The 12,342-nt window shown below is 44.9% G+C and overlaps 1 protein-coding gene across 5 annotated transcripts in view; it reads left to right on the forward strand.

Annotated features, from left to right (window-relative positions):
- The window catches only part of RAB3GAP1 (RAB3 GTPase activating protein catalytic subunit 1), a 124,646-nt gene extending 119,356 nt beyond the window's left edge, over nucleotides 1–5,290 (forward strand). For 4 of the 5 annotated variants that reach the window (XM_090279467.1, XM_090279479.1, XM_090279485.1 and 1 more), the window contains 3 exons: nucleotides 112–214; nucleotides 2,771–2,791; nucleotides 3,619–5,290. In XM_090279467.1, coding sequence (XP_090135593.1) covers nucleotides 112–214; nucleotides 2,771–2,791; nucleotides 3,619–3,855 — 361 coding nt within the window. In that variant the 3' untranslated portion in view covers nucleotides 3,856–5,290. The remainder of the gene's footprint in view (nucleotides 1–111; nucleotides 215–2,770; nucleotides 2,792–3,618) is intronic. The other variant, XM_090279472.1, reaches the window with a different exon arrangement.
- Nucleotides 5,291–12,342: the final 7,052 nt, after the last annotated feature.

Here is a 12,342-nt window from a genome sequence, read left to right on the forward strand (position 1 = left end):
CAGCCATGGTAGTTTAGCCAGTATCAATTTGAGGGTTCGCCCACAGAATTAATCTGGGAAGATTGACGTCATGTGAACTGAGCAGCTTGCCTTCTCTTCTTTCTGCCCTAGGTTTGTGAGCTGCCTCCTGGAGCAGCCGGAAGTGTTAGTGGTTGGTGCAGGAAGGGGACATGCTGGCAGAATCATTCACAAGCTGTTTGTGAATGCACAGAAGGTACGTGAGATTCCTTATTGACTGCGACATTGTTTCTCCAGACCTCTGCTTGGTAGGATGCCATTTTGATCCCTTCATATGGCTGCTTGTACAGCAACTAGCTGAGTGTAAGTCTGGGCATTGAGTTTGAACATTGAAGAAACAGTGACTTCTGAGTTTTTCAAATCCACTTGCTTTCTTACATGTTTAAGTAAAATGATAAGTGTATTTTAGGACCTAAAATTCAGAAATTAGAAGGATTAGAAATCCATTGTTGCAGAATCTGATAGGGTCTCAGTTAACAACAGCCAGTGCTGCGCTGTAGAAAAAACCATGTTTACTACCTTCAAATTAGAATACAGTTCAGTTTTACCATTTAAACTCATGTACACCAGATGAAAAGATCCAGCTTAAGAGGTTTCCTAGGAAGGAAGAACAAGATTTCAGATTTTTAAGACCATAGTAACTCAGGCTTCAACATGGAAAGAAAGCCTAATTTGAAAAATAATTCTACTAATGAAAGTAAAGGTTAAAAAATTATATAGTATCTCCTGACATTCTAAAGCTATTAAAATTTGGATTTTTATGAAGATGATACAATACTAGTTATACTTTGTACTCTCTGTACTGTTCCTGTTTGCTGGTGATGAGGTGCTGGCATCCCACAGATGACCTCCTGCCAGGGCTCATTAATGTTCAAGAGTCATATTACAGAGTGTACTAAATACAGGGCGCCCCTCACCTGACACTGTGATGACACTAGAATGACCCAGTTTTGAAGGTGTAAGTCTCAGAATCAAATAAGAAAAAGACTTAATAGGTTTACACATGGAGTAAAAACTTAATAATCTCCTTTGAGTTGGTCTGGAGTACATCTGTTTAACATACCAAAATCATAGCCAGATATACTGATTTGAATTTTTAGGAAGAACTAAAACCTGAGATTATTTATGGGGGTAGCTCTTTAAATTGAAAAATTTCAAGTTAAAAAATAAGTATTTTCCTTCATTATGAATTAGAGTTCTAGAAGGCATTGGATAATTATTTTGATTTACAGGCATTTTGTTTTTGTCTCTGGCATGAAACCAAGAACCAAATTTATTTTCACACCCTTTAATATCTTTGCCAGCTTACTCACCAGAAGCTTTTAAGCACATTTCCTTGTTATCACTGATATGAATTTTCCTCATATTTCAAAAACTCTTTTCCCTTTCTTCAGTTTTTAAAATCCATGTGTTAAGAGGATTTTATACCTAAAGTGTTTATTTACTGCTGAGAGTATTACTTGCTTTGAATAGTTAAGCAAAATAATTTTCCCCAAAATGAAAATAGCCTTTTTCTCTCCCCAAGACTGAAAGTAAAGACTCATTGTAAAAATTTGGGCAATACAGAAAATTATTATGAAAAAAAATGATCCCATTAAAAATTATATCACAATCTCACTATCCACTGATAATCACTGTCAGCATTTAACATGTGTATACAGATATATGTATATTCTGCAAAAATAGAATTGTAGCACTGGCCAGTATAGCTAAGTTCCATGGAGCATGTCATCCAGTAACCTAAAGGTTGTGGGTTTGATTTCCAGTCCAGGCACATCTGAGAGGCAACCAATCATTGCTTCTCTCTCCCATCGATGTTTCTCTCTCTCCCTTCCTCTCTCCCTGAAAGGAATGGAAAAAAAAAGTCCTCAGGTGAGGGAAAGAAAAAGAAGATTATATTATATAATTTACTTTGTTATTTTTGTTTTCCACTCAATATAATTATCTTTCTACATCAATAAATATAGGAGTGTATCATCTTTTCAGTGGCCTCATCGTATAGCCAGTCTGAAACTGTACATTCATCCCACGTTATGTAATTTCAAGAGTTCACACTTTTATACCTTGTGGTGAATGTTTTTAGGGAATTGGCAGACTAATCCATATAATAAGCACTTGGTTGGTACTTTTTTAAACCTAGCCCTTAAATGTCTTGCTAATGTAAACTATTCAAGTTTATTCATGTAACTTTTCTATTCATAACTGACACTGTATATCAATTTTACTAATATAAGCATATAGTAATTTTACATATTTAGACCTTTTTTTTAATAATAAATTTTAATTAACCCTGTGTTACATGTTTCAGTGGTATATATATATTTAAGTGGCATTCAGCAGATAAACCACTAATTGAATTTTGCTTCAGTCTTGCTAAATTGAATAACTCTGAGACACCTGTTCTTAAATCTATTGGATTATCTATTTTTCCAGCCATGAGCACTTTATTTTTTAAGCATCTTAGTTTTTCAGTAAAAGAGCTACCTTTTGTTAAATAATTTCCCGCTTTAAATGACACTGTACGCTACCTCTTGAGCCATCAGATGCATGAGTAGTGGGTATGTCTGCTCGATTTGGTAACTAAGTATATTGTATGTGGTGTATGTTTGTCTTGATAATTCTTTTGATAGTCATGTTCCTTAATATAGTGATGCTTTCTGAAATAACCTTGAAAAGTTCTTGTCTAGCTCTTTTTAGAACCATCTTGCTTGTTTCCCTTTCATCACTGTTTCTTTTTTCACCCTTTCTCAAGCTGACTGAATCTTCTGATGAGGTAACAAATTAGCCTTTGTCTCTCCTAGTTCCTTGTTCCTTCCCTTTCCTCTAACTTCTTAAGGTCATTAAGACTAACCACCTCTTTAATTGTTTGGATTTGACATACCTTTCTTGCTGATGTTTGCATAACGTAATTTCATATTTCCATTGCCAAAAGAATTATTTTTCCCAATCAGTGGTATTCTGAGAGAAATACAGGGATCAGAGAAATGAAACAAGTATAGTGACCAGACTAATTGAATATATATTTATGCAATTTTAATGAAAAAATAGATTCTTTGATATTGAGATCTTCTCTTTTGTGGCCATTGCTACATTCTATAGGCCTCACTACTACCTCACATTAGCTGCCCAGCAAACAAAACCAATGTCCCCAGTTTTAATTCATCCATTGAACCTTAAAAAGAATTGGAAACTGGGATAAAAACCGTCTTTCTCGACTCTGGAGAGAACCAGCTGCTTACTGGATTGAGGACATCAGACTTGGTCTTGGGTCATTGCTAGAAAAAACAGATAGAAACCAGCACATTTTCCCTCTTTATCAGAGGTCTGAATATGGACCCCCTTTTCAAAATAGATTGCTTGGCAGTCATTATCCCTTCTGTCTCTCTCATCAATTTATTGTATTCTCAGGCTCCTCATGCAGCGTTTCAAGCTTCTTGTATTTTCTGTGTTGTGTTTTTGAGTGATCATGCCATACTTGACAGCATTACTGAATAATGTAGAACATTTTAATGTATTTATCATGTTTGTTCATGCGTCCTTCATAATTATCTAAGTTAAGCATCGACTTGATCTTGAATTTAGCATTTGATTCTATTCAAGGTTGCAGCCATGGCTCCGCTGGAGGAGGAACAGAAGAGAATGGGCTCCCCAGAAGAGAGGAGGCAGAACTCAGCGTCAGACTTCCCAACCCCTGCTGGCCGGGAGCTCATTCTGCGCACCACTGTGCCCCGCCCCGCCCCCTACTCCCGAGCTCTGCCTCAGCGCATGTACAGTGTTCTCACCAAAGAGGATTTCAGACTGGCCGGGGCCTTCTCATCAGATACCTCCTTCTTCTAATTCTTCTAGAGCTACTTCATGCGTGGCTTTAGAGACAGTGCTGACCCCTTCTGTGCGAAGGCGGTTGTGCCGGTCAGAACCCCAGAGGCCACGAAAAGGGCCTGTCTAGGTGAATGATCAAGCATCATGCCAGCATCTGAAAGACTTTCTGTTGCCAAGCTTGGGCTGTGTTGTAGCCTGTGGGATCAGAGGTAATGGCTTGAGCTGATGAAAGACTGCTTCCCCAAAGTGATGGCTGTTGTTTGGGGTGAGGTTAGGGACCAAAACAAAGCAGGATCTCTCTGTACTTACTCTGGCAAGATTGTGTTCATTTATTTTTTTCTGTGACTATCTCTTTGGCTATTGCCTTGCATTTATAGTCTGTGTAAACACTTATTTTATTAGTATCAAGTATGTAAAATAGGGTATCTGTTAACTCAGATTTCTGGATATTTTAAGGGTAGATTATATTCCCAGAATCTATATTTTTTAAATATTAAATGATATTCTGTTTATTCAATCACCCGATAGTCATCTTTATTGTACTAATTAACTTTTCATGAGCATTTTGAATATTCTAGGAAAAAGCCTAGAGTTTCTGTGTTTTTCCATGTAAGTGTGACCTAAATGTGTTCTCTGATAAAACTGTATTAAATGTCACTGCAAATCAGTTAGATATCTATTTTGTAAGGTTTGCTTCTCTTGTTCTGTTTTGGGTGCCAAAAAGATACCAGCCTGCACTGTGTGGTTTCCTTCTCTTGCTGTACAGCATGCATTCCTTTTGTGGCATTGCTGGCTGGGTACTGTACTTAATGAAGTAGAGATGAACACACGCTAAAAATATAGCCTTGGGACATGGGTTATCATGAACTTAGCTTAATTTAGTATATGTGCTAATGTAATGAATAGAAGATTATTTCAGTGAACTATTTTACTTCTATATTTTAGTTAAAATGAAAATAATTGATGGGGATATGTAGTAGCACTGAGCATAAAGATAACAGCAACATACTTGTAGTTATCTGATGATCAGGATTTATTAAGTCTGTGTTGCTATATGGCCTTTGCTCAGTGATCTTAAATCTATTTTTAGGACTAAAATCTCCACTTTAATCCAAAGTTTTAAAAAATGGTTACTGAAGCATAGACCTTGCTAAGAAACTTTAAGGAATTAATAGATTTATGTAGACCCGTTATATTTTTGTAAAAAACAAAAAACAAACAAAAAAAGTGTGTGTGTATGTAGGGGGGTGCCTGGCTGGTTGCCTTCTGGCTGTCACCGCGCTGTTCCCCGAGACACTGGACTTAATTGCTGGGGCCCCACACAGACGCAGCAAGTCCTGAGTTTGCTCCCCAAAGAGGACGTGTAACCAAGAAACATGTTACGAAGAGAGGTTGGACTTTACAAAGGCATTGTGAATCTAATAAAAAGGAGAAGTGCTGCTTTCTCTGGCTACTTTTCTTTTCTTCCCTCTAGTGTTTTATTCTTATTTCAGTTAGTTTTATGCTATCTCAGATCTTCCTAAATATCTACAGCCTGTTGGGTCTTGCAGGTATCTCAAGAATACTCTTTGCATCTTTTTTAAATGGAAAGCACTCCATTTTACTTACCTTATAGTTACGTGTTTATTTCACAGGTATTTTTAAGAACCTACTTCAAGTCAGGTACTATACTAGGCAATAAAAATAAAATGGAAATCAAGACTCACTCCCTCCTCTTAAGTGACCTTCCCATCAGGTTGGGAAGACTGATGTCACATTGCCGTTAAATGGGTACGATTGACCAGCTGCATGAATGGCAGTCCCATATGTAATGTATAAGTTGATTCCTTCATTTATTTGTATAGAGAGTACTACATGCAATAAGAGCAAACATAAGGTGTATGGGAGAGGTTTTTCACTCAGTCTTTAGAGATCAGGAGAATCTTTCTACAGGTGATTGCTAAATTCAGACCAGAATATAAGTAGGAGCTGACAAAGAGGTGGGAGAGTATAGTACATTGCTTGTAAAGAAGAACTACAATAATTCCCCCATCCTTATATGTTTGCCCCTAATTTATTGTGATTTAACCCCTGTTCCCATGAAGTGAAATTTATTTCTCCACTCCTTCAATCTGGACTTAGCCATGCCTTGCTCCCATCAGTGGAGTATGATTAGCAAGTGTGATAACAGGCAGCGACTTGACTGAAAGTACTTACACATTGGGGCTTACCTTCTCTTCCTGCTGGAACCCTGAGACATGCAAAGCACCTGCTGAAGGAATAAAGGGGGGGCAGGGTTATTATGCAGAAAAAGTTAATTGATAACAGGAGGGGATAGAAGGAGTATTACAAGTAGAGGAAACAGAATGGGCCAGAATTCAGAAACAAAAGAAAATGTGTCTTTGGAGAATAACCAGCATTTCAATTCAGCTAGAGTGGAACCCAGAGTAGAATGAAGCAGGAAATGCAGATGGTAAGGTAAACTGAGGTGAAATCAAGAAGTTCTGTGTGAGCCACAGCAAGAAGGTTGGGCTTTATCTCTGGGCCATGGTGAGTCATGGAAGAGTTTAAGCAAGGGTATGACATGGTGGGTTTAAGTCATAATATAGCAGGACGAATGGAGAGTCTAGGGCAGCACATACAAGTCCTAGGTCTTGTACTAAATTGGAAAGTAGCAATTATATTGTCTGATTTTATTTTTCTTCATCTTTTATGCTTTGTGATGTGCTACAAAGAGCCTGGCAAATGCTCATGGAACCAACACGAAATGTCCTCACTCCCCCCACCCCCACCCCACCCCTGCAAACACCTATGTTATACCACCATGATTATTCAGATTTTTCTTTAGGCTGGAATTTTTAAAATTTCAATAAACATTCATATTTATTTTCCATTCACTAGTCCAGCAAATGTTTATTTAGAGTGCCAACTATGTGCCAGGTACTGTTCTGGGCAATGAGGATACAGCAGTGAACAGCAGAGATAAAAAGATTCATGGAGAGGCCCTGGCTGGGTAGCGCAGTTGGTTGGAGCATCATCTCAATACACGAAGATTGTGGGTTTGATCCCCTGCAGGGCACATACAAGAATGAACCAATGAACGCATGAATAAGTAGAACAAGAAACTGATGTTTCTCTCTCTCCCTTCCTCCCTCTCTCAAATCAAATTTAAAAAATAAAAAATAAAAATAAAACATCATGGAGATTACAGTAAAGGACACAGAGTCTAAAATTATTTAGACATTTGAGCAGAGACTTAAATGAAGTAAGGGGCGCTGCTTTATGAGTGTCTGGGAGATGATTCTGGACAGGGGCTAACAAATGCAAAGCCCCCAGGTGGGAGTCAGCTTGATTTGGAGGCACAGGAAAAAAAAAGGACCAGTGTGGTTGGTTAGCGAAGGAAAGCATGTGAAGGAAAGGGAGTTGGACAGATGGGCAGAAACCAGATTACATAGGGGACTTTTAAAAATCTTGACTGACGGCTGTGTGGAGAATGCACTGCAGAGGCGGGAGTGGAAGCAAGAAGAGGATTGCCAGAGGAGCCACTGAGGTAGAAGGGAAAAACAGAACTCCGATATCTAGGAGCCGAGAAAAAAAAATAGTTGAAGAAGTTGGGAGCTGATCATTTCTGTCAAATGCTGTGAAAATGTCAAGTGAGAAGAGGACTGAGGAATGGGCTCTTGCATACCTGTGCATGCAGAGTAACAAATGCATTCAGAGGTAATGAAATTCCTACTGGGAAAGAACGGAAGTACCTTAGAGGGTGTATTGGTACTCCCGGCATCTGTGAGTGCGCTTAATATTGTACTTCTACCCCAAGCCAGAAGGCTTGGTTGCTGCGTACTGTTCCTTTCTGGGAACTGGAGGGCAAGATGTTGAAAGGGCAAAAGCATGAAGCCATTGTCTAGTAGTTTTAAAGCCAAAGGTAACCCTGGTCCCTGCCCTCTCTTGCTGCCAGCTCCTTCTAGGCAGGCAGGGTAACGGAGAGGGCTTGGCACCCAACAAATGCTGGATGGATGGATTCATGAATGAATGAATGCCTCTTGGTGGTAAAAGAGGCCCCACTGTTGTGTTTGAATCTTCCAAACTCTTCCTTTTGACCATAGGGCACCATGAAACCAGGACATTTCAGAACATCAGCTCCTGACAGCCAGAGGACAGCTGCCAGCATTTCTCTAGCTCTACAAAATGGGCTTGGTGAGTTCTTGAAATACAAAATAAAGCTAGTTCATAGTAGCGCAACGTCTTTGCCAGCAATCTTTCCCTGGCAACTTGGGGCATCTGACAGACCATCCGCCCTCCCCCAACCCCCAACAGTCGCACCTACTGCAGGGAGCTTTCCTGGGCTGAACTTATCAACCAAGGAAGGAACTGACCAGAAGGCTTCGACTTGGCCCCTACTGGGAGAGGACAGGCACACAGGCCAGACACTGTCTCTGAGGAGGCACTCCTGCTGTCTGTCCGCCAGGCCAGCCCCGCAATGCGAGGCCTCAGGGGGCGGTAGAGCGGGCGCCAGCTCAGAGGCACCCCTCCCCTAGATTTACAGCTGAAGCAGTGTCTCTTAGCAAGTTATATTTCTTTCCCTATCAGACTGGGAAAAAAACTGGATTTTTCTTCCAGGCAAAAACCACAATAGATATTCAGGTTTTGTTTTAAGTTTGCAGGTTTGTCTTTATCTTTGCCACAGAAATGGGGGCCAGTGGCTGGTGAGGAGGATGTTTGCAGGCTGCGCAGGCCCATGCTGGACGGGCTGCTGGTTGGGTTCAAAGCTGGTGAGCTGACCATCTGTAGTACGTAGGCTTGTGATAAAAGGTATTTCCCAGGAGAGAAAAAAAGGATTAGCTATTGTATTGGTTTCCTGTGGCTGCTGGAACAAAGTGTCACAAACGGGCTTACATTGGCAGAAATTTATTGTCTCAGTTCTGGAGGCTACAATCTGGAAGCAAGGTGCTGGCACGGCCATCCTCCCCCCAAAACATGTAGAGAGGACCCTTCCTTGCCTCTTCTAGCTGCTGGTAGTTGTTGGCAGCTTAGGGCATTCCTTGGACTGCAGCTGCATCAGCAGCATTTCAGTCCCTACCTCTGTGATCACATGGCCGTCTCTCTTGTCTCTGTCTCATGCTCTTATGGCACCAGCCACCCTGTTTCAGTATGACCTCATCTGAACTGATCACACCTGCAATTATCTTATTTCCAAACAAGATCACATTCAGAGGAACTGGGGATAGGACTTCAACATAGCTTTCTTTTTTGAAAGGGCGTGGAGTTACAATTCAACCCATAAAACCATCATTCACTCGCCACCCCCCACCTGATGGGTGATGGGCCCTGGAGCCTGATGTGAAAAGCATAGGCCTAGCTCCAGAGAGAGCAGTTTCAAATCCCAGCCTTCTTTACCTGCCAGAAGACACGGGGCTGGTACCCAACCTCTTCCTCTACCAAAATGAGGACAAGAATTAAACCTCCTGCAGGTTTAAAGTGCCCAGCATGATGCATGGTGCAGGGTCCAGAGGGGGTTAAGTGAACTGTACTAAGCGGCTCAGTGGGGGCGAGTGAATGATCAGCTGTTGGATACAGACTGCACTGAAACTTGAGGACACATCTACCGGCCAGCCTTCAGAGCGATGACTACCCAAATGGCCCCGTAATGAGAAGGGTGACTTCGAAGTCCACCACCGCCTCGAAGGAACTGTTTCCTTTTGATCCCTTTTCCCCTCCATGGAAGAAGCTACACTTCAAGGCTGAGTGAACTTTTGTGAAGCGAAGGCCTGGGGCGAGGAGTCGGACAGGGCATTCCAGGCCAAGGGGCTTAACCGCAGAGGCCCCAGACTCTGCGTCAGTGCGGCCAGAGCGTGGGGTGAGGAGAGTGAGGAGCGAGGCTGCTGCAGAAGCAACACAGGTCAAGAGCCTCACCCGCCTGTTGAGGAGTTTGGACCTTGTTGAGTGAAAGTGCAGAGGCTCCAAAAGGTCTTCGGCAGAGGAACAGAGGAGTGAGACTAGCAGCTGACACACTAGGAACTACAGTGAACCCCACAAGGGATGGCAGTGGCTCTGACCTACGGTGGTGGCAGTGGGGTGAGATTCAGCAAGTGACATTGGCAGGACGTGCTGAGTCCTAGATGCCCTGAGGGGCCAGTTGCTCTGTCACGAGAGGAAAGCACCTGGCCCAGGATTTGTGGCACATAAGCAGCCCCAGCGCGGCCAGCTGCCACCACAGCAACTCCCCGCAGCAAGAATTCGGCTCCGTCTGTACTCCCGTGTGGCGCACACTCTTCCCGGTAGATGATCCACAGTGGGACAATGTTTCATGACAAATGCCCCTGATTTCGGGCTGGTGGCAGAAGGAAGGAGATGCCAACAGCACAGTGGCAATCCTGGTTCTCAGGGGAGCATATGGGGGCATCATTACCTGTCTGCATATCCACCTTCATCCCCAGGCAGCCAGCACCCGTGGGTGCGGTGATATCTTCCTTCGTCAATGGGTCCGCTGCGCCCAGCGCCGTGCTTCTCACCTGCGGGCACTGAGGATTCCTCGTCGTGGGCATGGGCTGTGAGCTTGCCTTGTCTCTGGGACAGTGGCCTGTGGCCCAGGAGTCATAATGCCTGAGCCCCTGTGAATTTGTGACAGGGCGTTCAGTTATATTCTTTCTCCTCCTGAAGCATTGTCTGAAGCTTTAGCTGAAGCAAACGTCCTGCGAGACATCAGTGCTGAGTCGCTCTTGGACTCCCACACACGACGGCCTTGTTTTCACTCTGAGAACTCAGTCCCATGCAGCATCACTGTCACCTCCTCCGTGGGCCTTTTCCTCCTAACCACACAGCAATGGTTTACTGGAATCCAAGTCCCCCCACCATCACCACCACATCCCTTCTGCAAGCTTTCTTCCCTTCACATCCAAACTGGGTTTGCCCACTCTGCCGAGGGCGGCACACCCCTCGGTTTTTAAACTCATGCGTGATGGGTCCATAGCTTCTCCATGTTTTTCAGGGTTTAATTTTTGTTTTGAGGACACGTAGACTTGCTTAACTCAGGAGTCTTTCCCCAGGGTCACACGAGTGTGGCAGGGGGGGCTCTGTAGAGAGGAGGGCGGGGTCAGGCCCAACCCACACCGGACATCCGTGAGAAGCCCTGGCCTGACATGGCGTGGCCATCAGCTCCACAGGCTGTGCTGACCCATCATCCACAGTCCTCTCGGCTTGGCTACTCCCCCTCGCAGGCTCGGGGAGCATTCCATATTTCCTGATGTAGAACCTGCCCAACCCCACCTCCAGGCCCAGGACGGACTGGCTGGGGTCTCTCGGGGTTTCCCACCACCACCACCAGGTGTGCGGGGATCAGCCCGGAGCTCCCACGCCAGGCTGGGCCGCTGGGATCCTGGGAGGCTCAGCACACGGCCCACCCTCCACCTGGGCAGGGGGAGCAGCATGGCCCTTCCTGCTTTCTAGTCCCCATGTGCTGCCTGAAGCTCTGTCACACTCTCCCCATGGCTCCCTCACTACAGGGATGTGCAAGGCAGGCATGGGACCCCTTCTCCATGACCTGCCAATATCTTGGGGTGTCTGCAAGGGAGCCACTATAATGCAGGCAAGTGAGGAGGGGAGTGGTGGGGACGACAGCGGAGAGCCGGTGGAATAATGGATGGGGGCCCGGGGCCCTGGGAGGGGCGGCGATAGAGCATGAGGGCAAGCACAGGAGGTGGCATCCAAAGAAACAAACAAACGTGAGGGAGGGGCTGTGACAGGATAGCAGCCATTGGCGGCCTGACGGGGTTCAGGCTTTCTGGGGCATTTGCCTGGGGATGAAGCGGCACCTAGAGGAGACCAGGGGTCGCTGGATTGGCGAGGTGAGTCCACTAAGGCTCCAGATCCCCCGGTTCCTTGGCCCCGGTTGTCATGCTCGTGACAGTTCTAGGAAAAGTCATTCAGTCATACATGGGAAGAGCATGGCTTTTCTCACTTCCCTGTCGGGTTTCCACCACTGTCCAGGGAAGTCTCCTTGAGGTCCTTCCTGAGATCCGGGGAGCAGGGGACGTTACTGAGTGTGCGACTGAGTGACAAGAGACTGCACGGAGGGGTCTCCACCCTGACCGTGGTCACTGGGCAAGGGGGAGGGAGCCAGGGAGAACAGGGGCAGCCTTGGGGCCTGTGCTGCCTCACTGTGTCCTCGCACACAGCCCCAGGAGGACAGCTCTCCAGGCTCTCCAGGAACAAACATGACTGTCCCTGTTCCTTCCAGGAGATTCCTGAGCACAGCCACCTGGGGCCCCTCCAGAGCACCGGCCAGACAGGCTCTCAGGCAGTCTGCCCCGGGGTGCAGCCGCAGCCCAGGCTGACTGAGGCTGTAGGAGGGGCGTGCCCTGGTTCTGGCCCAGGCCATTGCCTTTGACAGTCTCCATCAAGAGACAGTGTGCTTATCCCTACAGCACACAATTGTGCCGAGGGCGGGGCCTCCAGCTCTCTGGACTTCTCTGCCTCTGTCACAAAGACAAATCCTGAGGGAACAGAGGCAGAAAACACAGATTCTAG

The sequence above is a fragment of the Furipterus horrens genome, unplaced genomic scaffold (assembly GCF_987537825.1).
Source record: "Furipterus horrens unplaced genomic scaffold, mFurHor1.1.pri manual_scaffold_1, whole genome shotgun sequence".
Taxonomy (NCBI): domain Eukaryota; kingdom Metazoa; phylum Chordata; class Mammalia; order Chiroptera; family Furipteridae; genus Furipterus; species Furipterus horrens.